The sequence below is a fragment of the Onychomys torridus genome, chromosome 6, assembly GCF_903995425.1.
Source record: "Onychomys torridus chromosome 6, mOncTor1.1, whole genome shotgun sequence".
Lineage (NCBI taxonomy): Eukaryota > Metazoa > Chordata > Mammalia > Rodentia > Cricetidae > Onychomys > Onychomys torridus.
In genome coordinates this window covers 13,022,145-13,048,517 of record NC_050448.1, presented here as the reverse complement: position 1 = coordinate 13,048,517, position 26,373 = coordinate 13,022,145, and the positions used below count along the sequence as shown (strand labels likewise).

Here is a 26,373-nt window from a genome sequence, read left to right as displayed (position 1 = left end):
ATGTAAGGAGAGTTCTGGGTGCTTGTGAAAACTCCAAGCAAAGAAGACAAGAGTCTCAGAACCCCAGTTTCTTCAAAACACAGAAGTGTCCTTGGAATGTGTTTTCTTGCTCCCCCCAGGTGTAGCAGATAGGAAGGAGTTTACTTTAGATTACTCATTATTGCTTGCCTTTGTTGATCAATGAGATGTTTGAACTATCCTTTATATGCCTCCATGAAAAAACATGTTGCCATGTGAAGCTTGTCCTTGTGATTGTATACAACTTGAACTTTACTCTTGTGTTGTTTCTTTTCCTTAAATTCTCTGATGCTCTGAACAAAGGAGGCTATTGCATGAGAATTCAGCCTGCCTCTTTTATCGACTCCATTCTCCCAGGTCTGACTGCCTCTACAGCAGTGACACTTCACGACAGGATTACAGCCCCGCACCACCACACTCTGTCTAAGCCGGGCTCTGTGCGTGTTAGGTCAGCACTCTACCAATAAACACCCCAAACCCTCCAGGACCCTTTCTTCCAGACCAACAGTTTCTACACTGCAGGGAAGTGTTTTCTAAATCATCTGGACCAAAGGTCACAAACACAAATGCCAGGAGCACTAAACAGGTCTCAAGTCACAGGGATTGGAGTCAACTGGGCATCATGTCCTTCCTCATACTAGAGGGCTGCCAGTGGGCTCCAGCTGCCACTGAGGGGCTAGGGCTTGGGTAGTATGCATGAACCAAGAACACACACTCAGCCCAATGTGGCCCAGGTGAAGGCAGTCATACCTCCGCCAGATGAGTAGGGGTTCCTACCTGCCTGCCCAGCCAATCCCAGCAACTAGATCAGATGCTGAAGGGCGGAAGGGCTGCAGGCAGTTGTTTGTGAGATGAACTATATTGTACCCTGATCATCCCAAGAGCTACCTCTTCATCGGTGGTCAAGGACATCATGATAATAGCAAAATTCAGTTTCATTTCCAGACACTGCTCACCTGAAGAGTTTACATTTCCTCAGATAAGGAGATTCTAAAAGCACAATAATGGTCGTAATGGCACACAGATTTTCCCATCGTTGGGACACTCATGAAAGTACCCCAGATGCAGCCATCTGCAGGCTGTGGCTTGATGATCTGCCTGCAGTTGCACAGACCTGAAGGACCAGGCTCCTTGTCTCCACCAGACAAGGTGGAAACCGCCCACCTCCATAGAGCTTCCAAAGGCCCAGCCTAAACAATGTCCCAGAATAACGAGATCAAAACACAATTTTGTTTTTATCAACCATCACTCCTTCAAAGTTTCATGGAAGCTAGAGAAAGAAGCCTGGGTGATGCTATAGCCTAAATACATTCCCCATGTGTCCCCAGTGAGGCTCCCTTGTGTGTCCTGATAGATTCATAGTCCTTATCTTGCAATGCTGGGTAACAAGACAGCCTGTGAAGGCGTACTCTCCTGGGCTCTCTAAGCAAAGCATCTGTTTTCCTCCCTCCCTCCTCTCTTCCTAGCTTGCCTCCCTCTCCCCATCCAGATACCTATGTGGATATACTCCCTTTCACATCCTCCTTCTCTCCATTGTCCACTTCCACCAGCAGCTGGCTCCAAATGATGAAAAATGAACTCTCTTTCCACTCCTGCTCTTAAATCCCCATATTAGTTAAGGATAGCTGAGCTAACTGAGGAGCACAGAGGTCAAACATTTGAGACTCAGCATGGGACAGGCCTGAGCACTACAGTGCACAGGTGAACAAAGAGACAGAGGGGGAAGTGGGTCTGGGTTTCACTCAGGACACTTGTGGCCATAATTGTGAAGCATGCTGAGTCCACCTATACAGGATATGCATTGCCAAGGGCACCATTCAGAAGAAGCGGGCTGCAAGCAGTGCCCTCTGGAGCTATGTAACACTGACGTCTGCTGTCCATGTGTTCTTTAAAAAAGGCAGTGTCAGTTTCCACTGACATGGGTCACACATGGGCGATATGTGTGCTCTCATATCACAGCCCAGTGTGCACACGGAGATCCAGCAAACCCATTTTTCAGTTAGTCTACCTATTAGCAGCAAGCAGCCAACTGACTTTCCCTAGCTGAGCATGCTGGGAAACCATTCAGTAATGTTCCACCATCAAGAACTTAAACTCTTAATCCTCAGCTCTGGGAGAGGCTGAGAAACCCATGTGCTGTGGTTTAACAAGAGAGAATCTGTAGTGAGCACTGTGGAAGCTGAGGCAGGAAGATCAAGAGTTCAAGGCCAACCTGGGAATCTGCTGTAGAGCTATTAATATTTTCTCCCAGTTGAAACATTCTCTCAAGAGATTGTGCACTCAGGAAGCTCAGGAAACTTACAAGACCCTCCCTAAGGTTCTATAAGCAATGAACAATTCTGAGGGAAAGGAATCTCTTTGCTAGAGCTGTCTGCAAACTGGACAGAGAGCTATATAGAAGGGATGCTGCTTTCCTGAGTCACTGCCCATCGGGGGAGGGCTGTCTTTGAGGAACCCACACTCCGGTCAGTCATCCCTCATCCTTGTTTCTCTGAGTACTCCCCAAGAAACTCATTGGTCCCCCAAACCAGGCTTAGGTAAACTGTTAAGGTGGCCTGCTGTGGGTGCCCTACCTCCAGCGAGTCCATGCTGTTTGTATCTCTGAAGAAAAAGTTATACAATGCTAGCCTACACAGGGAGACTCTTTCTCTTGAAGGAAGGAAAGGGGGCAGGGAGGGTGTAGAGAGGAAGGATGGAAAGATGGAAGGAGGGAGACAAGGGGACTTAGCAAAAATATCTACAGCTCAAGGTAAACACTGAGAGGCCCAGACTGGATAAGGGTGGGGATAGGTTTTAAGCTTCATGCCTCCGATCCCAGCTCCACCTTAAGAAAATCACAAGTGAGAGCACACATTTCGCCCATGTGTGACCCATGTCAGTGGAAACTGACACTGCCTTTTTTTAAGAACACATGGACAAGGACCCACTCACAGCTACCCTGACAGCCCACTGAATTTACAGCAGCCTTTTGCCAACACAGGAATCCCACATCACTGACCAAAGTCCCGCCCACCCACATGTCAACATGGCACACAGGGACACGTACCTTGTGTTCCTCCTTCATCACCTGCTCAATGAGCTCGGATTTCACGGGTGGCTTCGAGTACTGGCCAGAGAGGAGGCCATGCCCCAACTTAGTCCTAGCCAGGAGAGAGACAAACAATAAAGAGGCCACTGCTGTTTCCCACAGAGATGTGAAGGTCACCCATGAGTCCTTGTGGCCGGGGCTGCTCCTCACAAACAGCTTGGTTTTTGCCTCTGCTTGATTCTGACTCCACTCTCAAAGTTTCCTCTGTACTTTATAACTTTATTAATCTCTTCTTATAAAGGTAACACACACCCATTCTAGGACACTTAAAAATACAGAAAATAAAGAAGAAAAAAGGAATTGCCTTCAACTCAGCAGTAACCAACGCAAATACCCCACCAGAAACTTAAAACACAGCACTGGGCACTTACATCTGGGTGTTGAAGTCCTGCGTTGGATCTAAGGGCGAGTAGTCAAATATCCTTGGGAGGTTTCCTACGTACCTAGGAGACAACAGCACAGTCACCACAGAAACGGGACAACAGAAGCAAGCTGTCGCTTGACTGACACCCAGCTGGGCAAAGGCTTGAGGTCCTCCCTCCACAGCACACTCATGAGCCATCCACCCCTAAATCCACGATGGTCTCACCCTCCCTCAAGGCTCTGTGATGCAGCACCCTTCAGATGTGCCCGTCTCCTCACCTGAGGCAGAGGCTTAAGACTTAGAATTCTCTCAACAGTCCCCCACGGCATCTGACATATCAGAAACCATTTCACTACAATCACTGTCTCAAAAACAAATGGCATCCAGCAAATGTGGAGGCTAAAGGAAGAGGTTTCGAGTTCAAGGTCAGCCTGCCTGTGCTCCACAATGAGACCCTGTCCCACACAAAACAGGTGAAGTTACTGACAGCCTTCTTCAGCCAAAGGGAAGAACAGGCCCCGAACTCCGCCTGGCTCAGCTGTGGGTTCCTCACTTTCCTTCTCTGAGTTTGGTTTTGTTTTTGTTTTTTTTTTGCCTGTGAATTTTGCTCTTACTTTATTGAAAGTCTCCATCCTCCGTAACGAACTATTATGGCCTAATATCAACAATAATCTGATTGTAGGACTTTTATATAAAACATTTTCCTTTACTGTTAGGAATTGTGCCAGTAAGTTCAAAATGAAGGTAACAGCAATGACGACTACCCTAACTGCCTTTCTTGAGGTAAAGGTCTATTGAGAAAAGACTTCTGTGAGGCTGAGAAATTTCTCCCTGCATTCCTCTGACCAGGGGGTTGATATTGCCATTATTTCATGAGAGAGATAAGAACGTGGGCACGTTTTCTAGGTAGCATCCAAGTCACCCAGGAGTAGATGATAGAGCCCAGAACATACACACACACACACACACACACACACACACACACACACACACACACGCCTGGCTCCAAAGCTGAGTTCTGAAACTGCAGGCTGTCACTGCTTGGCTACTCTCCCCGTCAAGGCCACAGTCCTGACAAAGCAGTAGGAGCCTTAACCCTGACATCTACTATCAACGTGCAGTCACTCCCACCGCTCCCACACCGGTGTCCTGTCCACTCTCTGCTTTCTGTTGTTGTTTTGTTGTGAATTATTTGAGAGAGGGTGTCACTCTACAGCCCAGGCTGGCCTCTGTCTTCATGAAGCCTACTGTTGCTGACTTCTCTGATCTCTTGTAAGCTCTCTCGCCCTGTCCATGATTCTCTGGCTATTCACCAAGCTCACACCTGCTTCAAGACCAGGCCATCTGCTGTCTCTTTCGCTGACGCTGGATAACTCTTCCTCAGGTCTGTGGAAAGCCCAGACCGGGCAGAGGGAGAGTAGCAGTTCACCCTCCTAGCTCCCTGCTGACTGCCGAGCTTCTCAACCTCCGGCCCTAGCTCGGATTCCACGGTTTATTTAGATTCTGTTATTATCTGTGACTCCAGATTCCATACTGAATGCAATCTGTGGGAAGACAGAGACTCTACCTAGGTGCATCTATAGTAAAAGAACAGAGTCTAACATGGGAAAGCACTTGGTACCAACTGAACAGGCTCATGTCATCTGTAAGTCTAAGGTCCCAGGAAAAAAGAAAAGCTGCCCCTGTGTTAAACACTTTACCAACAATGCCTTAAAGATTGTGGAGAGTGAAAAAGCAGACCAGAGCTAAACTATCTTAGGCTATTTTCAGTCCCTTTGAAAGTCATGTAATGCATCTAACCTAACACACTATTTATTAAAGTCTTTAAAATGTATTCTTAGCAGACAACCAGTTTCCTCAAATCCAAAAGCTGAAACGTCGTCAGGCAGTATCAATACCTATGGCAGAGATTCACCCGATTTTCTGTGGCCTGCCTGCCTGTGGTTCTCAACAATGCATCTGATTTACGACTTTTTCTGTTGTGTAACTAACAAAATCTCATGTGACCAGTCCACAGTGAGCATGTCTCTTGGGGCAACCTGAACACATGTTGTTTGCACATGTCACTTACGTTTGACTCAAGCATAAGCTATCTCTAATCCTTTTGAGATGAGAGCTATGTTTACACACTGAAACGTCACATTGCCACTTTCAAAAATGACTACCAATAACCAAACAGGGAATGCACTCCTGGATGCCTGCCCCCAGCGGCCACATGTTCACAGCTGGTGCCCCAGCCTGTGGCATTACTGGGAAGTGGGAACACATTTAAGAGGTGGGTCCAAGTGGGAAGAAGTTAATCCCTGGGGAAGTCCCTTCAGAGCAGACAGCAGGACCTCTCCACACCACACAAAGCACCCTTGAAATGAATGAGTCTCCTCCACACACATTACTGCCACCATGGACTACACCATCAAAGGCTCAAAGCGATGAGGCCAATTGCTCAAGAACAGAGAGAGGTTTAAATCTTATATTCAATGCCCAGGCATGAGCTAAACATTCGTTAAAGAAAACATGTACAAAGTCAATTATTTGTCAAACTTCACAATGCAGAAAAAATTTCCTAGATAATAAGCACTAAAAATGTTGAAATTTGAAAGAGCACAAGTTTCTTCTATTGTAATTTAAAATAAGTAATAATTATATGCCACCTTCCAGAAGGGCATTTTACAAGCACTTCAGAGAGAAACATTGGAGTATCATGTAAGATAAAGTTAGTCCATACTCAAGAGATGATAAAAACCAGAAATATGGGTAAGAATTTATAAAAATAATATTATCCATGGTACATACCTATGAAAAAGTTCCCCAAGCTAGAACTTCAACCCTCCTGCCCCTCTCTCCCATCCCCCACTCAGCTGAGAGTGTGTCTCCTTATGACTGCCTTCTCCCCTTACCTTCATGGGATAGAGCACCTTCCTAACTATATTCTTACACTGATCTACCAAATGCTTGTCTTTGTGTGCTGCCTCGGACCAGATATCAGACCCCTGAGTTTACTCTTGAATCACACACACACACACACACACACACACACACACACACACACACACTAAACATAACATAGCTCATTCTTTACTGGAAGGTAGTAAAGTACATGTGGAAAATCAACATTTTCAAAGCCAGAGAACAGCAATGAGTGGTTAAGTAATCAAAATCTGAGAGGAGATAATCTGACCTAACATACACTATGTAACCATGAGGGCTTCAGCTCCATCCATGTGGGAGAAATAGCACCTTGTGCTATTCCCAGCATGCTCTCTGTTGCTCAGTCTATCTCAACACCAATGTCCTCTCCCACACTTAACCCATTGTGGAAACCTGCCCACTCTAGAATCCTGGGCTGTGAGGTTTCCTGTCCTAAGTACAACCTAATACAGAAAATGTCCACAGACACAGCAACTTATGTGGGGAGGCACAGGGAAGAGGCTACCTTGTACCTGCGGAATTAGGAAGCACCCTAAATTGTGTGCCCAGAGAGTCTGCCTGAAGAGTCAAATTTTCCAACTCAGATAGATGATAGCTATCATGAAATAGTTAATTGTGAAGGGTCCAGAAATATAGAAATATAAAATTATAAGCTTAAGAGATAAAAACTGACAGTCATCAGCTCTAACTGCTAACAATAGCTGTCTGCTTACAGCCAGCTCCTCTGTCAACAGCCAGGGGGTAACTTTTAACCCCCTTGTCCCTTATAGCCAACAACTGTCCAGACCAAAGTTAACTTTTAATAGTTGTTTCTACATTACTCCGTGCATGCACCCTGTGCCTGATACTATAAAAGGGGGCTCAGTACCCACCTCCAATGCCACAGCCCCAGAATTCCAACATTGGCTGTGGTCTCAGCTAGCTGATAAGCTTTTGTGCCCTGCAGTGTTTTAATTTTAATTTTTAATTTTATTTTTGTGGAATAAAGTTTGCTTCTGATTTAATAGACTTTGGTTGTCTGTCCCCCATTATTGTGTGACCCCAGACCCAACATTTTGGTAGCCCATACAGGGAACTTTAGCAATAATGGTTCTGGGCAGGGGGCATCCCCAGTCTCTGTTCTATTGGTTTGGGCCCATCAGTAGGTTTCTGGTTCTGGTGTCTGGTGTCAGGACAGACTGGAGCTCAATAAGAGTAGGTGGATGCACCAGTGACCTCTGAGCTGGAGGGGGCAGAGAACACTCCAAACCCTCTTCTGGCCTATTGGGTTGCTTATCTGCAGCCCTTCCGGACTGATTGGGATCCTAAGGTCCCTGTGGCCGGCATTCTCCCTTGAGAATGTCTCCTCTGTTCTGTTTGTCCTGTCACCTGTTGTCAGTCTTTGTGATGACTGTCAGTAAATTAATGTTTACTCTGGGCCAGGGTCCTCTAGCCTCAGGCCTTTTTCAGTTTTGTTTTCTCATTTCTAGGATGTCAGGAACGTAGAGGTAGTTTTTGCCACCCTTCCATGCCCTTTGCCGCCTCAGGAGTCCGGGCTTCCCAAGGCAGTTGAGCTCCCTCCAGACTTCAGAGCAGCAAGCAGCCAGGGAGAGGACTGCCCCTCCCCCTGCAGGTACCACAGTCCCGGAATACCAAGGAGGAGTCCAGCAGGGGAGGGCAAAGGAGACTGGTGGCCACTGCCAGCCCCTTTTCCTGGATGATCTCTCAGGGAAGCAGGAATAGCCTGCCGCCCCTCCCCTGCCTAAAAATTCATCCGAGGAAAGTAAAAAAAGTTTTGTCTGGTTTGAATTCGTGAAGATGGCCACTAAATGCTTATTTCTAAACGTACAAGTCAACTGTGTTCACTACATACTGGCTGCAGCCCTTATTTGCTGCCCAAACTTAAAATTTACCTCTGGATGCTCTGGTCCTTAGGCCTGATATAATAAAGGTAAATAATAAGAATAATATTTTAAATTTATACTATACACTCATATCTCAAGATTTATAAATTGCTTTTGAGATATGATTTAAATCCATATAATTTATAACAAAATTTGGCTTTAAGCTTATGACAAAGGGCTTATAATTAAAGTTCTACACATGGGTATATATATTTAGTTCAACTCTTATTTAAGATATATATGCACATATATGGCTTAAACTTAACTATATATATGTATATATATATATATATGAACTGGATTTAATTATGCATATATATGCTTATAAAGTTTGATCCAATTATTATTTAAAAAAACTACTGCTAGTTTCAGATGTTTGACGTTAGTACAATGCTGAAACAAATTTAAAATTATTCTTGTTATGGTATATGCATATATTTCTGTTCTTATCTAAAATACTGTAGCCATACAATATATTCTAGACTACTGAGTGAAACCACAAGAAAGATTTTGGTAAAAATTTCTATGTTGTATGGAAAACAACAACAACAACAAAAAGGCCAGAGGGGATATAAACTATGTTGGTTATAATTTCTCACACCTACAAATACTGAATTTAAAATTTGATCATATTAGGTTTATTCTGGTTGATTTTCTTCTTTTTAAAAAAAGCTAATGATTCTTCACTACAAAATGTGTATGTTAAATATATATATACAGGTTAGAGAGATGGCTCAGAGGTTAAGAGCACTGACTGCTCTTCTAGAGATCCCGAGTTCAATTCCTAGCAACCACATGGTGGCCCACAACTGTCTATAATGAGATCTGATGCCCTCTTCTGTTGTGCAGACATACATACAAACAGAAACTGTATACATATATGTACATATAATTATTGTTTAAAAAAACATGTTTTAAACAGCAAACATGTGGCTTTTGGTAGCCATGTTTTACTAAGGTTATAAAAATCTATTAAGATCACCAAAAGCTAATTTAGTGATTTACACATAAGTACTTATGTCATTGCCAAATGTTCAACAGCAAGCTTCCAGAGAATTTAAATAAATGGCTACATATGTTTAATAAATAAAGTACTTGATAAATATTAAAGCTGTACCTCAATGCTTTTATACAAAAAAATGTACCTTGCTCTGACAGCTAAACTTTATAATTTAAGAGTCACCCAGATGATAAGATGATAATGGTTTAAAAAACATAAAGGATCATAAAAAACAACTAAAGATTACAAATGTATGACAGGGCTAGAGTTCCAAAGAGAGTCCAGTTGCAATGATGGATCTTAACAGTTTTAGAAATACTAGGGCCAAAAACATGATCCAAGCCTCTAAGTAAAAGAACCAAAAGATATTGAACTTTGAGATTGTTTGCACTCTGGAGCTTGGTCTTTACTTTACACAGATTATGGTTATGCCATGTTTTCTCCTTCTTTGAGTAAAAAAAAAAAAAAAAAAAGGTATTTTATTTTTGATATTGCAGAAAGACATTTGAGAGATCTTAATCTTTTTAAGAACAGTTTTTAAAATATTTAAGTTTATAAGGCTATAGGACATTTTCAGTTTATAAAATGCCCTATATTGTTAGTATTTGGGCTTAAAATAAAAGACTAAAAATTAAGGTCACTGCCATGAACACCAAATAGCAACCAGAAACTGGGATGTTCATTTCTTATGATGCAGCAAGACAACAATAACCTAGGCAAAGGGACTCCGTGAGTCTAGACCCCTCAAGTATTAAAATAAAACAAACAAAAAACCTTTTACAGGGGTAGCCTAGGACCACCTGTATTTCAGATGTTTGCATTGAGATTCAACAATGGCAAAACTACAGTTATAAAATAGCATTGAAAAAGTTGAAAACCAGTGATTTGGAGAATGTTTCTCCTTACCCAAGGTACATTCAGGCCTAAGAATGTTGTCTAGCTCCTTGTCTTTGCTAAATTTGTTAAACTTAAGCTATTTAGATTAACTGAATCATATAAATGTTGTTATATCAATATTTTGTTTTGGTTTCTTTACTGAACCTGTATTTGATACTAGAAGAGATTCCTTTCAAAATCATTGTTTTTAGGACTACTTATTGTAGACTGTTAGAAAACATAACTAAATAAACAATTATAAACAATCGAGTTCTTTAATTGTAGTCATGCTAAGTACTGATGTAATTAATTATAGGGATAAGCTTTACTTAGTCCCTTGCATATGTTTTCAGGAGAGAAACAAAGTTTGTCTATTCAGATATACGTGGACAGCCCTCATACTTCAGAATATGGCATTTAAATGTTGATCTAAAAGCTTATTCTATCAGACATTCCCCCAGATCCTAGCAGTGGCCCAAGGTCTCCAAAGAAGATTATGTACCACAATGTCTCTGCCTGGATTATGGCAACACTGACCACAGAGCAAGATGTTCTGATGCAACACCTACCCGCAGGACCTGGTCCAGACTGTGGACAAGCAGCAGGACACTGGCATTGATTGCACCCTTTTGCCTGGACAAAGTAAGGCCAGTATTCCGTGTCCCTGTTTCACAGGAAAAAAACTGCCTTATGGGCCTGATGACCGAAGAAGATGATGCGGTTCTGATACTTGTGCTTCCAACGCTATGGAGACCTGGGTATGGACAGGTCCCTGTCATTTATAGAAATGGAAGCTGCTTGCTCTGCACTCAGATATAATTTATCCTTCTCAGGTCTCTGATAGTACTGATGGCTAGGTTAGCTATAACTTTATCTGCTTCACAGCATCAGACAATCATATCTATAGCCAACTCGTTAGCTCATTTTTAAGAGAATGTTGTAAGATAGAAAAGTTTAAATAAGTCATAAAGGTTTAAATATGGGTCTAGAAAAAGGTCTGAGGATATAAAAGCTTATAAGCTTTGAGGATCTCAAAAAATGATTTAAGATATAAATATAAACTATAAAGATATTAAATGACTTAGATTATAAAAAAATGTTTCAGATTGTTCTCCTGTTCTATGATATAACAGTTCAGAGCTTTACATTTAATAGAGTTCTAATAAGCTGATAAAACAATGATTACTTACTGTTTAGTCACAAGCTCAACATTTTAAGATTTATTTTAGATGTCATCTAAATATATCTAAATATAAACCTAAAAGTGCTTCTCATAAATAAAAAAAACCTCTGTCCAATTTATACCTGATTCTCTGGACAGAAGGAAAATATTAACTGAAATCTGTAGTTCTTGTTGGGACTCAAAGGTCTGAGTCCACTCCTGCTGTTTTACAGATACTCACTACCTGCTCAGTCTACAATATGGATTTCAGTACAGACTGGTAATACCAATGTATCTAAAACCTTTATGTCATTTTGTAAGATAGTTTATGTAGGCCTCAGAGGATTAAAAGAGTTGGAAGACCTCGATCCACTTCACAGAGGTTGAAAGAACTTCAGATGAGTACAGCTTATTCCTAAAGATAATATTTTTTTTCTCTCTCCTGGTCTTGGGACTCCTGATGTTCCCAATTACTGAGAATACAGGCCTAAGGGTTCCAAATGAGTTCATAAATTTTAACTTCTGTTCCTAGTTTAAGTTGTCTCAACAGGTTTCCACTTGGCTGACAGACACTCCAAGCTTCAGCTGCTGACTACACTGCTCTGGACTTGCTAAAAGCTGACATGGACTAGCCTAACCAATGTGAATGCTCCTTGTCTCTAGGTAGGTAAAATCAGATGGTTCTGATAAGTGCCCCATTTCCTAAATTCCCTCCTGACCTTTGACTAGCCTTTTTTAGCCTTCCTGGACCCTGACCAACTACATCCTGATTCAGCTTGAAGCAGCTATAGAAGAAAATACGTCATCCCTGCTCCCATAACAGGCTAAATAGGCCAAGTCAAAGGAAAACTCCCTGACACAGGGGAGTCAAATTAGCTAACTATAATGCCCATTGACATACCAAGAAAATGGGCCCAGGGTTATCAATTGATAGATTAACTAAAATGATTCTACAGTAAGATAAGACATTTAACCTTCTTTATACAATGCCAAAAATGTTATTATATAGCTTAAAGTTATTATTTTATATAAATCATTCAAGATTATAATCTGGCTTTTATTTAGACCTAAAAGAATCAAAGGTTTGATTCTGATTATAACTCAAGGGGAGAATGAAGGGTCAAGGAATATAGAAATATGAAATTATAAGCTTAAGAAATAAAAACTGACAGTCATCAGCTCTAACTGCTAACAATGGCTGTCTGCTTACAGCCAGCTCCTCTGTCAACAGCCAGGGGTTAACTTTTAACCCCCTTTCCCCTTATAGCCAACAACTGCCTGGACCAAAGTTAACTTTTAATAGTTGTTTCTACGTGACTCCTAGCATGCACCCTGTGCCTAATACTATAAAAGGGGGCCAGTAACCACCTCTATGGCCACAGCCCCAGAATTCCAACATTGGCTGCGGTCTTAGCTAGCTGATAAGCTTTTATGCCCTGCAGTGTTATATTTTAATTTTAATTTTTTTTTATTTTTCTGGAATAAAGTTTGCTTCTGGTTTAATAGACATTGGTGGTCTGTCCCCCATTATTATGTGACCCCGGACCCAACAAATTGGACACATGAAATGCCCCATATAAGATGTAGTGATATCAAATTACTTCAGCAGTGTCTAGGAGCTTGATCAATTTCCACCCTTTCTTTACGCAGACCCACACCTCGCAGCCCAGGCCACCATCTGGGAACTACACTCTCAGTAATAAAAAGTAACAACCTAAAGTTCTCCACAGAATTCTCCTCTGGAGAATAGATACTGACCGCACAGGTCACTAGCCCTCTATTGGCCCATCTACATAAAAGATGTGGCAGGTGTGCTATGAGGATGGCTGGCTGGTCTGAGAGACATGATGACTCACTGTGGGGTGCTGCTCAGTCTCCAAATACTCTTCCTCTTACTTCATCTGCAGTACTGGGGTACTGTCACAGGGGCAGGGAGGTAAGGATGATGCAGCAGAATCCCCAAGGCAATAGCAATGGGTTTCCCCATCGAATGGGATAGACTAGCCCAGAGAGACTGGCACCACAGTGGCCAATCAGCAGTGGGGCCCACTTACGCTCTCTGGAACTCTGGGATGCTGAAGATGGCCTGCATGACAGAGCTGAGGTAGCAACTGTTCCCCAGGTTCTTTAGGCCCGTGTACCCTGGTCCATACATCGGCTTCAGCTTAGTCCCTGACTCCTGGATCACTTCCCACTCGCTGACTCTTGGCTTGATGTCATTGTCCCGGAGCCCATTTTCTGTCTGAGACATCATGAAAGAGAAGAAAAGAATAGGGTTTTAAAGGGGATTCACAATCAAAACTTATGTCCATGAATTATTTCTAGTGTAATAGTTGTTTCTGCCATTTTCCTCAAATTACATGGGGAAAATGAACAATCTAATTAAAAATATTAAGAGACAATGATGATTACATAAGAATGTAAATGTTCTTAATGTCACAAAACAGTATACTTGAAATTAGCTAAAAGGACAATTTTATATATATTTTGCCACAATTTTTAAAAACATGAAAAGGTTTGTTTTGTTTGTTTTGGTTTGGTTTTTCAGGAAAGAGAAAGAATAAGAAGAAAGGTATATAAAAAAGAAGTCAACACATGAAGGATACAGCTCAAACACTTGCAGAGCATGAATGAAGTCCTAGGTTCCATCCCCAGCACTATTGTAGAATATTATTTTAAGAAGTGTTACATTTGTTTATGCTGTGGAACATTTGTTTAATGATGTAAAGATGTGTTGCATTCTTTTATGTTACATTTGTTTAACTCTGTAAAACTGTGTAACTTTGCCTGTCTAAAACTCCTGATGATCTAATAAAGAGCTGTATGGCCAATAACAAGGCAGGAGAAAGGATAGGTGGGGCTGGAAGGCAGAGAGAATAAATAGGAGGAGAAATCTGGGGAGAGAGGATAAAGGAGCAAGAAAAGAAGGGGCCAGCCACACAGCCACACAGCTAGACACGAAAGAAGTAAAGATATACAGAAATAGAGAAAGGTAAAAGCCCAGAGGCAAAAGGTAGATGGGATAATTTAAGTTAAGAAAAGTTGGCTAGGAACAAGTGAAGCTAAGGCCAGGCGTTCATAAGAAAGAATAAGACTCCGTGTGTATCTTTACTTGGGAGCTGGGTAGCAGGCCCCCCAAAAGAGACAAAAAAGTAAAGAGTAAATAAAACAACCAATTATACAGCACCACATAACCTGGGCATGATGCACACTTGTAATCCCAGAACTCTTGAGGTAAGGCAAGAAGATCAGAAGTTCAAGGTCATTTTCAGTTACATAGTGGGAGGCCAGCCCCGGCTGCATGAGACACTCACAAAAACTAAAAGCAAACAAACAAACAAAACTCAGGTAGCAAGACAAGAGAACAACCTAGGACCTGCGGTAAACAAAAAAGGCAGGTAAGGGAGAGAGGGAGGAGAAAGGGAACCACCTGAGAGAGGGAGGAAATGAAAGAGTGAGGAGTGAAAAGATGGGCATTAATGAGAAAGAGCCAGCAGCATGAGAGCATACTGAGTGCTGGCCCGGCAGGGAGCAAATACAACCTCACACGACAGGCCTCACAGGCAAAACTGCTCCATTGTCACACTGAACGGCATCAAGTTAGAACAAACGGGAAGCAAAGTTTACAAGGTTTACAATCGTTTATTACACCCACTACCCAGCAGCCCTCATTCCTTTTTGGAAATTAAAGTGATGTAGGTAACACATTATTTCAAAGGTCATCATCCTGCACATTCCCCCTGTAGTGAAAAAAAAAGGAGGGGGGGGGGATTTATGCATTTACCCATCAAAGAAGAAAATGTTTACAAGTACACTCCAAATAAACCAGAACTTGATAAACAACAAAATTTCAATTTGGTAACCCAAATAAAATGCTAATCAACTAAAGTCAACAAACAAATGCAACAATTAAAACAAAATCTATGAAGTAAAGATGCACATCAGTAGAATTCTATATTAAATAAACTAGAGACCCCCTTCCCTACCCATCACAGACACAGCATAGAATTAGAGAGAAAAAGTTACTCACTCCGTTTGTATGAAGCATGTCGATCCCAAAGTGTGCTAAGTGTTTGGCCAAATAAGGATCCGAAACAGGTCCCTCTTCTTGAAAAGAATAAACATCTGGAGGGGGAAGAGAAAACAGCACTAAGGTCTATACATGACATCCAGGCACACTAAGCCCACAGCAGGGCTGGGTGTACCAAAGAGCAGACCACAAAAAAATAGATGTAATAGTCAGAAACTCATTTTTTAGTAAAAGGAGGGTACCTGTAGGGCCCTGGTCCCCGTTTTGGGAAACTGTTGTCTTGCTTGCTGCCCTTGACCATGATATCCTCCCTATGCTAATTCCCGAGATTCCACCCTCCTGAATGCTTAAGGGAAGTTCCTGTATGTGTATCCTGCATATTGGGCATTAACAGCTTAGATGCAAGATTGTAAAACATCGGAAGAAGCAAACTTCTGCCCTCCTTCTGCCCTCCGGGATTCTCCCATTGTGCTATAAGCCTGTCTTTAAGACCTCCTCCCTCCTTCAATAAATGCACTCAGCACTCAAAAAACAATACATAAGCATAAACCTAACCCACAAGAAAAAAAAAATCATAATAGGGAAACCTACAGAGACAGCCAAAGCAACCCAGTGGGAACTCATGTACTTTAGACTAACACCTATGGCGCCCCCATGGGAACGGACTAGGCCCTCTGCATAAGGAAAACAGTTGTGTAGCTTGATCTGCTTAAGGGGCCCCTGGCAGGAGGGTCAGGATCCAACCTGGGTACATGAGCTGGCTTTTTGGAGCCCACTACCTATGGTGGGACACCTGGCACAGCCTTGATGCAGGGAAAGGGGCTTGGACCTACCTCAACTAAATGTACCAGGCTCTGCTGATTACCTATGGGAGGCCTTACTTGTAGAAGGAGGGACTGGTTGGTGGGTTGAGGGGGAAGGCTGGGGGGGGATGGGAGGAGGAAAGAGATGGGGCTCTGTGGTCGGTATGTAAAATGAATAAAAATTTCTTAATAAAAAACATTCTAAAAAAAGATGTAATAAGTACACATTTTTTATAAACACATATCAATTCTTTAGAAAGTCTCAAAGACTTAAGAGAAAAATGGGTTTTCTAAAGCAAAGTGGCGGGAAATAGCTGAAGGTAAGACAACTTAAAATGAGATGAATGTGAAGACCTAACCATTGGACTTTATAACTAATACCCATGAGGGCATAATTCTAAGGTTGGGAAGCAGAGAAAAAGGTGGGGAGAGAGTGACAACCATCTGCCAGGACAGACATCCCATGGAGGAGACAGGGGTACACGGGCCTGAGGTAAGGCTGGATGGTGAGCTGTGGTCAGACAGGCTCCTGTCTCTATCTTTGGCCCGTCTCCTTCCTTTCCCTTGGCCCTTCTCTCCTGCCGTAATGTCTGGTTCACAGAACTAGTGAGAGATGGAAGAAGGGAGAATGCAGACCCATGCAGCTTCCCAAGACAGCCACTCACCCAGCAGCCCACATCAGAACTGAGGAGGCAGGCGTGCTCACCCTGGGACTCACACCAGAACTGAGGTTGGCCACATCATCAACCCATCATCCATAACACTATTAAAAAGGTAGGGATGTGCTCCCGGACTGAAGAGATACGCTCACTCCGAGGTCCACACTGAACCTAGGGAAATGGACACATGCTTACCCTAAAGGCCCCATACCTGTACTGAGGAGGCAAAAGACTGAGGAAGTCTCAAATGTCATTCCCCCTGTGGCACCCTGGTACTCCAGGGCAGTGTCTGGCCTCGGGATATTAATATCCCACAGGATAACATGTTTTGGGTAAAGCCCCATCAAATGTACAGACCGTGGCCCAGGAGTCAGGGCTCCTTGGAAATGTCCCACCCCAGACTTACCCAATCAGACTCTCCATTACCAACAAGACCCCAGAAGCACAAAGTTTCAGAAGTATTGTAGAGTCCTATCTGTCCTGATAGAGTAACACAAGGAGGGAGAAGAATACACATTCCTATATCTCATGGAGAGTCTAATAAAGGCTAAATGATTCCCTCACATCTCACATGTGGCCCAGAACCCTAGTGCCTCATTCCTGTCCCATCTCCTTCTTTCTATCTCAGCATATCCAAGGTATCTCAGGCTATGGATGGTGACATGCCATCCAGGCACATTCTAGGAAGGGAGACCCCAAACCACAGTCTCTTTCCTTCTAAATTGAAAAATAAAATGCTATAAGATATGGGGTTGGAGAGATAGCTCAGAGGTTTGGAGTGCTGGCTGCTCTTTCCTGAGGTCCTGAGTTCAATTCCCAGCATCCACATGGTGGCTCACAACCATCTGTAATGAGATCTGGTGCCCTCTTCTAGCATGCAGGCAAAATGTTGTATACATTATTTGTATACAAATAAACAAATCTTTTTTTAAAAGAAAGAAAAATAGATACAAAGACATCATTCTTTAGAACAGTCTCTTCAGCACTGCCAAGGAGTTCTCTACTCCTTGGACACTGGAGGATTGACGGAGGGATACTATGTAGACGCTCTGATGCTAGGGTGATCCTCCAGCCTACTGTGGCAAAGGGAGTTGGCCTTCCTATCACAAACAGATTGGCTGTTGTAGAGATTTCTCCCTACACTTTGTATTGTGGGTAGCAACCTTCACTGATTTTCACGTTAAGAAAACACCATTTCCTACCTTAGGTGGCTGAATGTCCAAAGATACCACATGATTTGGTCAAATATGATAGTCATTTCTTATGCCAATAGCAAAAACAATTTAGGGAGTTCAGTACCAGCAACTGAACATGAACTTGATCCTCCTGTGGCAATGATGAAGATCTGTACAAGTGACTCAGGATGTCTTCAGAGGCAAGTGGTTTCACACACTCTCCCAATTCAGCTTAGCAAAACTGCCTTGAAACTATCAAGACCTATCCTAGCATGCAAGGATTGCTGGTCAGGATGTTTCCACACTCCCTGCCATGGCATAAAACCTGAGTCAGAAACCACAGTGATGAAGCCCAGGGAGGGGCTCCTGGGGTAGTACAAACAGTGCTCAGTATTAGCTGATTGGTGACTCTCCAGGGGTTCCAGTTCAAGGATAAGATAAGCCAAAGAGCCAGAGGTTTCAATCCACACAAAAGATAAAAGAGAAGGTTAGAGTAGGAATGCCCATGCATGGGAGAAGCATGCTACAGGTTCAAAGGACAGTGAAGGAGCAGGCTGGTAGCAGAAATGGACACTGGCACTGAAATGCAAAACAAGAAAAGGTAAGAAATAACCAAAACAGTAACCGTGTGTCACCTGAATAGAAAGATTTTACTTTTTTCTATTTTCTCACATTGATTGTAGTATTTTAACTGAAAAATATACACATGAACTGGTGGTGTCTCTCAGTTGCTAGCATGCTCACCTAGCAAGAAAAAGCCTTAGGTGTGTTCCCTAGCACTGCATAAACCAGGCCTAGTGACACATACCTGTAATCTCAGCATTTGGGAGGAAGTGGTAGAAAGGGGCATCAGGAGTTCAAAGTCATCCTTAGCTACATAGGAAGTTCGAGACCAACTTGGGTTACATGAGACTCTTCTGTTTTGTTTTTAAGTTTATAAGTAATTCTCACAACTAAAATAATTATCTTACATAATATGTTCTTAGGATTGGTAGACCTCTAGACAAACTTGTTCAGCCACATTGAGTAATCCATTCATTATAGTCAACAAACACAACTGAACACAAAATACACACAGATAGGAAGGTACAAGGTTGGGTAAAATAAGCAGGGTCCCTGCTCTTATGAATTTAAAGTCTAATATCCCAAAACAGTCTTAGAAGTCATGCTGTACAGTGGTGAGGGACCACAGACACCATCTTAGAGAAGGCTCATTTGTGTGGTCTACACTCTTAACCTCAAAGAAGCTCTCATGCTCAGGAAGGAACCAGGTAGTCCCACTGCTGGGCTCCCAACTTAAGAGAAAGAAAACCAGAGACCCTGCCGGACACCATGGGAACAAAAGGCTGAGGAAATGCAGGCTGGTCCACGGAGGCACATCCCCCATCTAGAGCTACCTGTGTCTCACAGGCCATCTGCCAGCCACAGAAAAGAGAAATGAGAGGTTGTGCCAGCAATTGCACTAGAAAAATAAACACATAATGAATGTACTGACCAGGCAACACCCACACTGAAGTCAGGAAAGGAGGCTGAGACTAAGCCGTCAATCGGTACAAATGAGGAGCATCTTTCCTCTATTTGTTCACTGCACAAATCCTAACAGCGACTACTATGCAGATGGCAAGCTAGAGGACAACAAAGACGCCTTCTGGGCTCCATTGTCCCCAGTTACCCTCACTAGCCTAACCACCACAGGGTCCTGTAACAGCTCTGCTGGGAAACAGCACACCAGAAGAGGATAAGCCAGGTTAAAGTTAATATGAAGTCATCAAAGCCTTGATTCCAACCCTGTAGGCTGTGAGAGATAGAAGAGAGCTTATGTCCAGGTCAAGGATGAAAAAAAGCCAAAGAAGGAAGGCCCAGGTGAGGAGCCATGCAGCTGGCACACCCAGTGAGATGAACCAGTTTGCAGCTGCCTTGGGCATCTGGACTGTCTGTGTGCAGTCATCCTGGCACAGAAGTACCTTCCCAGGTAAACAAACCGCTTCCATGACAGGATTAATACAACCCTCTCCCACCGCCAGATCATCTTACTCCCTGACAAGAACCCTCCTGGCTTGGCCAGAGGGCATCCCCTCCCACACGGGGGAGCTTGGTTTGTTTGTGTGGTGATTTGGTTCTTGTTTTGTTTGTGCTGTACCCATGGGGACCCAGAGTGGAACTGGATACGGGGTCCATTTTTATGAAACATGCTATCATTTGGCCTAGCCTGGTGGGAGGGTCAGGGCTTCTTGGGAAAACAAAACCCTAAGCAGAGAGGCCTTATGAATGAAGAGGGTCTTACTGACCAGGTACAATGTCACTAGGAAAGGAACCAGGGTGGACAGACCAGGATACCACTGGATATTTGAATACACAACCTTAGATTCCATGTCCACCTAGCAATCTTCTAAATATAATTCAGCTCCCACAGGGAAAGAATGTACTGGTTGAGTTGACATAAACAGCCCACAGATTTGCAGTAGTGGTTCTCATTATGACCTAAAAAAAAAAACCAACCCCCAAAAAAAAAACAAAAAACAAAAACAAAACAAAAACAAATGTCCTGACTTTGAGACTGTCTTTTTCACACAAATTAGCCTGAGAGACCTATTAAGTGGAGAAAACCATTCCTCAGTCACCCTGTCCCTCAGTAGAATTATCTGTCCCAGAGTGTATCCCAAATCCCACATAGTAGACACCATGTCTTCCATGCTTCAACATCCTAAAGGCTCAATACTGAACCCTTAAAGAAACCTACATTGTTAGGAATTTATTTGGCTTGTAAAGAAGTAGAAAGTTGAAGCTAACCATCTATTTAAAAAGATAAAAGGGGAAACTACCTATTAAAAAGATGCAAGGGAACAAGCACTGATTGCTGCAACCCACAACTAACAGGAAATAAGTTCGAGGCTGAACAAAGACTTTAGGAAAACCAACACCAGACAGCAGTGGTTCTCAGCCAAGCTGTGACCCAAACCAACACCACACAGAAGGGATTCTCAGCCTTCCTAAAGCTATAGCCCTTCAATACAGTTCCTCATGTGGTGGTGACTCCCAACCATAAAATTATTCCATTGCTACTTCACAACTGTATTTTGCTACTGTTACAAATCATACTGTAAATATCTGTGTTTTCTGATGGTCTTAGGGGACCCCTGTGAAAGAGCTGTTCAATCCTCCAAGGGGGTCTTGGCTCACAGGATGAGAACCACTGGCATACAACAAACACAAAAATCAAAGGCTGATCCTTTTCCTAAAGTATGAATTCAGAAAGTCTCATGTGGGGCACACAAGAGGCTTGCTGCATTCCCTAGAGTTTTGGACTCTACATGAAAGACTTAAGAGTATGTATTCAAATGACCTTGACTGCCCTTTAAGACCAACCCTCAAAGTTCTCCAGTACCCCACCTTTACAACAGCTATGACAGATAATAATAGAAAGAATCTATAAAACCTAAAAATACATATATACTGATAAGAAAAGACCCTAAGATGCTACCTGTGGCAGCCTATATCTATTGTGTGATATTGTGTTCCCCAATATATTGTGCATCCTAGTAAACTTATCAGGGGTCAGAGAACAGAACAGCCACTAGATAGACATAGAGGCCAGAAAATGGTGGCACACACACCTTTAATCCTAGCATTCTGGAGGCAGAGATTCATTGGGATCTGTGAGTTCAAAGCCACACTGGAAACAGCCAGGCATGGTAACACACACCTTTAATCCCAGGAAGTGATGGCAGGAAGCAGAAAGGTATATAAGGGGTGAGGACCAGGAACTAGAACTTTGTTAAGCTTGAGACTTTTGAGCAGCAGTTCAGCTGAGATCCATTCAGATGAGGACACAGAGGCTTCCAGTCTGAGGAAACAGGATCAGCTGAGGAATTGGCAAGGTGAGGTAGCTGTGGCTTGTTCTGCTTCTCTGATCTTCCAGCATTCACCCCAATAACTGGCACCGGGTTTGTTTTTATTAATAAGACCTTTTAAGATTCATGTTACAATCTATAATTGAAAACTAGGAAGATCACAAGTTCAGGACTTCCTGGGCTACTGAGTGAGTTCATGGACAGCCTGGGCTATATATAGAACCAAGACCTTCTATCAGAAAGAAAAAAAAAAGATACTCTAAAATTTTCAGGAAAAAAAAAAAAACACAAATAGCCAAGAATATAATGAAAAGCTAGGTGTGTGGTACATGCCTGTAATTCCAACACTCAAATTTCGAGGCAGGAGTTCAAGGTTAGCCAGGGTTACATAAGTAAGACCTTACCTCAAAAATAAATAAATAAATAATAATCAAATAAAGAATATAATGAAAACTGTTTGACCTCAGTAGAAAAACAAATTCAAGTAACATGGCAGATCAGCAAAGATTTTTAATGATCCCCAAATGTTGTAGGATATTTGTGTACTGTGTGAAAATGTATTGCTGTGATTGGTGTAATAAAAAGTGGAACAGCCAATAGCTAGGAAGAGGTTAGGAGGGACTACTCTTGGGGACAGAAAGGACTCAGAGAAGAAGAAAGCCAGAGACTGGAAAAGACACAGGGGAAGCAGGATGGGCACTACATGATAGAATATAGATTAATAGAAATGGGTTAATTTAAGTTATAAGACCTAGTTAAACCCAAGCCTAAGCTAAGGCCAAGCTTTCATAATGAACAAGTCTCTGTGTCATTATTTGGGAGCTGGCTAGTGGAACAAAGAAAGACTCATTACACCCAAAGTCATCCAGCATTTGTTGGAAGGGGTGTTCTCATATACCTCTAAGTGTGTGAGAAATGATGTCACTCTAGTTACAACTCTAGTGTAGCTGAAATGATTACAACTTTAAAAGAGAACCTTGGGTCTGGAAGATGCCTTAGTCAGTAGAGTGCTTTCCTCACAAGCATGAGGAGCTGAGTTTGATCCTCAGATGCATATAAAAAAAAGCCAAGCACGGTAGCATAGAGCTATAATCCCAACAGAGGAAAGGAAGAAACAGGCAGATGACTGAGTTCACTGGCCAGCAGCCTGGCCCAATCAGCATGCTCCAGGCCAAAGAGAGGCCATGTCTCAAAAAACAGCAATGGAGCCTAAAGAACCACACTCAAGGATGACCTCTGGTCTCAACACACATGCACACATATGCACACTGTATCTGCACACATGAACACACACACTAAATAAATAAATTTAAAAGATACACAGGAAAGAGAATTAACCTGTGTTATCATGACAGACACACTTAAACAGAAGCTAATTATTTATTTAAATACTTATTTACCAGTTAGTTAACAAAAATATTTTTGCCTAATATGCCTAAGATTTTGTGCAGAATCCAAAGATGAGTGAGGCATAACCCTTACTTCAAACTATTAGTGTGGGTATTCTGTTTTGTGCAGGTCCGTGAAAGAGTTAGGGTCACTCCAGGGTGAATTCTGGCTCAGTCAGTAGAGCATAAGACTCTAATCTCAGGGTCATGGGTTTGTGCCCCATATTGGGTGCCAAATGTAGTCAGAAGGTTTTCTCCAATCCTGCCAGGCCTCACAGTCCCACGGCTGCTTATAAAATAATCATTCAGACGCTTATATTATTTATAAACTGTATGGCCTATGGCAGGCCTCTTGCTAGCTAGTTCTTATATCTTAAATTAACCTGTTCTATTAATCTATGTTTTGCTACATGTTCTGTGGCTTTACCTGCATCCCATTACATGTTGCTCCTTGAGCGGCTGGCTTGCGTCTCCCCAGACTCCACCTTTCTTTTTCCTGTCTCTCTCCTTTCCTGACTGCCTCTAAACTGCCTTGCCATAGGCCAAATCAGTTAATTATTTATTAACCAATGGGAACAACATATATTCATAGCATACAGAAAGGCATCCCCCAGCAGCACAGCAGCAAGGGTACCAGCTTCTGGTGAACTCACTGCCCATTGCTTCACAAAAGGCCTTTTTTGTTACACAATTCACACCTTAGCAAGTCAGTTTCCAGGAACCAAAACCTCTTATCTGGAGTCTTGAAGGAACCAAATGCATGAGCAATTCTCAGTCACAAGAACTCTTGGTTTTCCAAGTCCTCTCATACTAAGGCCTTGAACCCTTCAGGAAGAGCTCAGCTAAGGTTTAAACACTTCAAACAAAAGGTATCAGTAACAAAAGGTGACATCACACAAGGCAGTTCAAAGCCTAGGTGTTAACACTCTGGAATCCAAGCCAGTGGGATCCCCTGCTACATATTAGAATTGTAAACAACCCACATTTGTAGCTAGGTGAAGTGTTGATACTGTTGCTCCTGTGACAGAGTACCTGACACAGGTGACCTAAGGAGGAAAGATTTATTTTTATCACAATTCGAGGGTCTGGTTCCACTTGGATGAGAGAGTCAAAGCGGCAGGCGTGTGAGGCAGCTGGTCACGTGGCATCTGCACTCAGGAAGCAGTCAGGGATGAATGCTTCTGCTCAGCCTGCTTTCTCCTTGTTCTGTAGTTTGGGACCCAAGGGGCAGTCCCATTCAGGGTCAGTCTTCCCAGTAAATTAACCCAAGCTAGAAACCCCTCACAAACACCTCATAGGTGATTTTAGGTCCTGTCAAGTTGAGAGAAACCATCACAGTCAGGTTGTACTGAGAACCGAGTTTCTTATATACTGGTCTGAGCTGACTAATTTTGTCTAATTGACAAAACCTAGAGCCATCAGAGAGGAAGAAACCTCAACTAAGAAAGTGCCTCCATAATATAAAGCTGTAGGCAAGCCTTTAGGGTATTTTCTTAATTAGTGATTGATGTGTGAGGGCCCAGCCCATTGTGGGTGGTGCCATCCCTGGGCAGGTGGTCCTGGGTTCTATAAGAAAGCATTCTGAGCAAGCCATGAAGAGCAGGCCAGTAAGCAGGACCCCTCCATGGCCTCTGCATCAATTCCTCCCTCTAGGTTCCTGCCCTGCTTGAGTTCCTGTCCTGACTTACTTCTGTGATGAACAGTGATATGGAAACATAAGTCAAATTAACCTTTTTCTCTCCAACTTGCTTTTGGTCACAGTGTTTCATCGCAGCAATAATAACCCTAAGTCACAGCTCTATAAAACACTGCCCAAGACAGCACAGAACATAGGAAAGTCAAAACGATACTGTTCTCTTCTTGTAGTAATTGCTTTTTAGTAATGATAAGCTATCACGACCAAGGCAACTTATAGAAGGGTTTATTTGGATTTATGGTTCCTTAGGGCTAATCTATAATGGTGGGGAGGTATGGCAACAGGTGTACAGAGTAGAAAACTCAGCTTCACAGAGGAAGCAACAAGAGTGAAGTGGAAGTAAAGCAAGGCTGTATAAACTTTCAAAGCCCACCACACACTTCCTCTAGCAAGACTCGAGTTCTAAAAGTTCCATAACCTCCCCAAACAGCGCCAGCAACAGTGAACCAAGTGTTCACGTTCATGAGCCTACGGGAGACATTTCTCATTCAAATCATCACAAATTCCTGAATTGCACACCTTCCTGTAACCCCTAAAGAACACAGAGAAGGCTTTCTGTATCAGGTTTCCCCATTATTGAGAACTCATTACCCATTAGGCGGTGTTGTTACAGTGTTGGCCATCACATGTCGGTATCATTGCAGAGTGGACCCCCCAATGCATGGCCTGAATTTCTCTTTAAATCCCAGAACACTCAGAATAAGACTTAGTTTACAGAGTCATTCACTTGGATGGGAAATGTTTCATACCAGCAACTCATGCAACTACTTTTCTCTGTTCAAATTATGAGTTCAAATTATTCCCTGATGTGAATGACAAGTATGAGGCCAGTCTAACTACATAGTGAGTCTGAGGCCATCCAGATATATAGTGACACTGTCTCCAAATAATAATAATAACAATAGTAATAATAATAACTATTGTAATACTAATTCTATGAAATCTGGAAGTAGGAAAATTCTCCAAAATATAAAACGAAAGAATCCTAACACAACCTAACTACTAGCCCTCAACCATAAAATGAATGGGAAACTAAGCTCATAGGAAAGCAATGGTCAGATCTGAAGACTAACTCTTGAGAAGGAAGACTGTGGCCAATGAACTCAGAGGCAGGCTAACTCATCACAGGTAATCATAAAGAGGAAAGCGAGAAGACAGGCGTCTTTATTCTTCTACAGACAGCCATCATCACAGCTTAGAACGGAGAGGAAACAGACACAAAAGCTGAAAAGATGGAGACACCAGGGCTGGTTGCTGCTCTAGATGTGAGGTTAAAAACTGTTTCCAGGATGGCAAGATGACAGGTCCTCATGGCCACTGCTCAGTGTTTAAGTTTTGTGTCTTGACCTGGTATTACTTCCCTTTTCCATCCAAAATGGTGGGAGGGATGAATAAGGTATACAGACGTGGTCCAAAGCTAACCATTTAGAGAAGATGGATGGAGAACAGAGA

General features: G+C 42.6%; 1 protein-coding gene across 3 annotated transcripts in view; it reads right to left on the bottom strand.

Annotated features, from left to right (window-relative positions):
* The window catches only part of Usp13 (ubiquitin specific peptidase 13), a 113,834-nt gene that overhangs the window by 40,566 nt on the left and 46,895 nt on the right, over window positions 1-26,373 (bottom strand). For all 3 annotated transcript variants that reach the window (XM_036189956.1, XM_036189957.1, XM_036189958.1), the window contains exons 7-10: window positions 15,350-15,444; window positions 13,374-13,561; window positions 3,478-3,549; window positions 3,065-3,158 (exon numbers count right to left, since the gene is read on the bottom strand). In XM_036189956.1, the coding sequence (XP_036045849.1) occupies window positions 3,065-3,158; window positions 3,478-3,549; window positions 13,374-13,561; window positions 15,350-15,444 (449 nt within the window). The remainder of the gene's footprint in view (window positions 1-3,064; window positions 3,159-3,477; window positions 3,550-13,373; window positions 13,562-15,349; window positions 15,445-26,373) is intronic.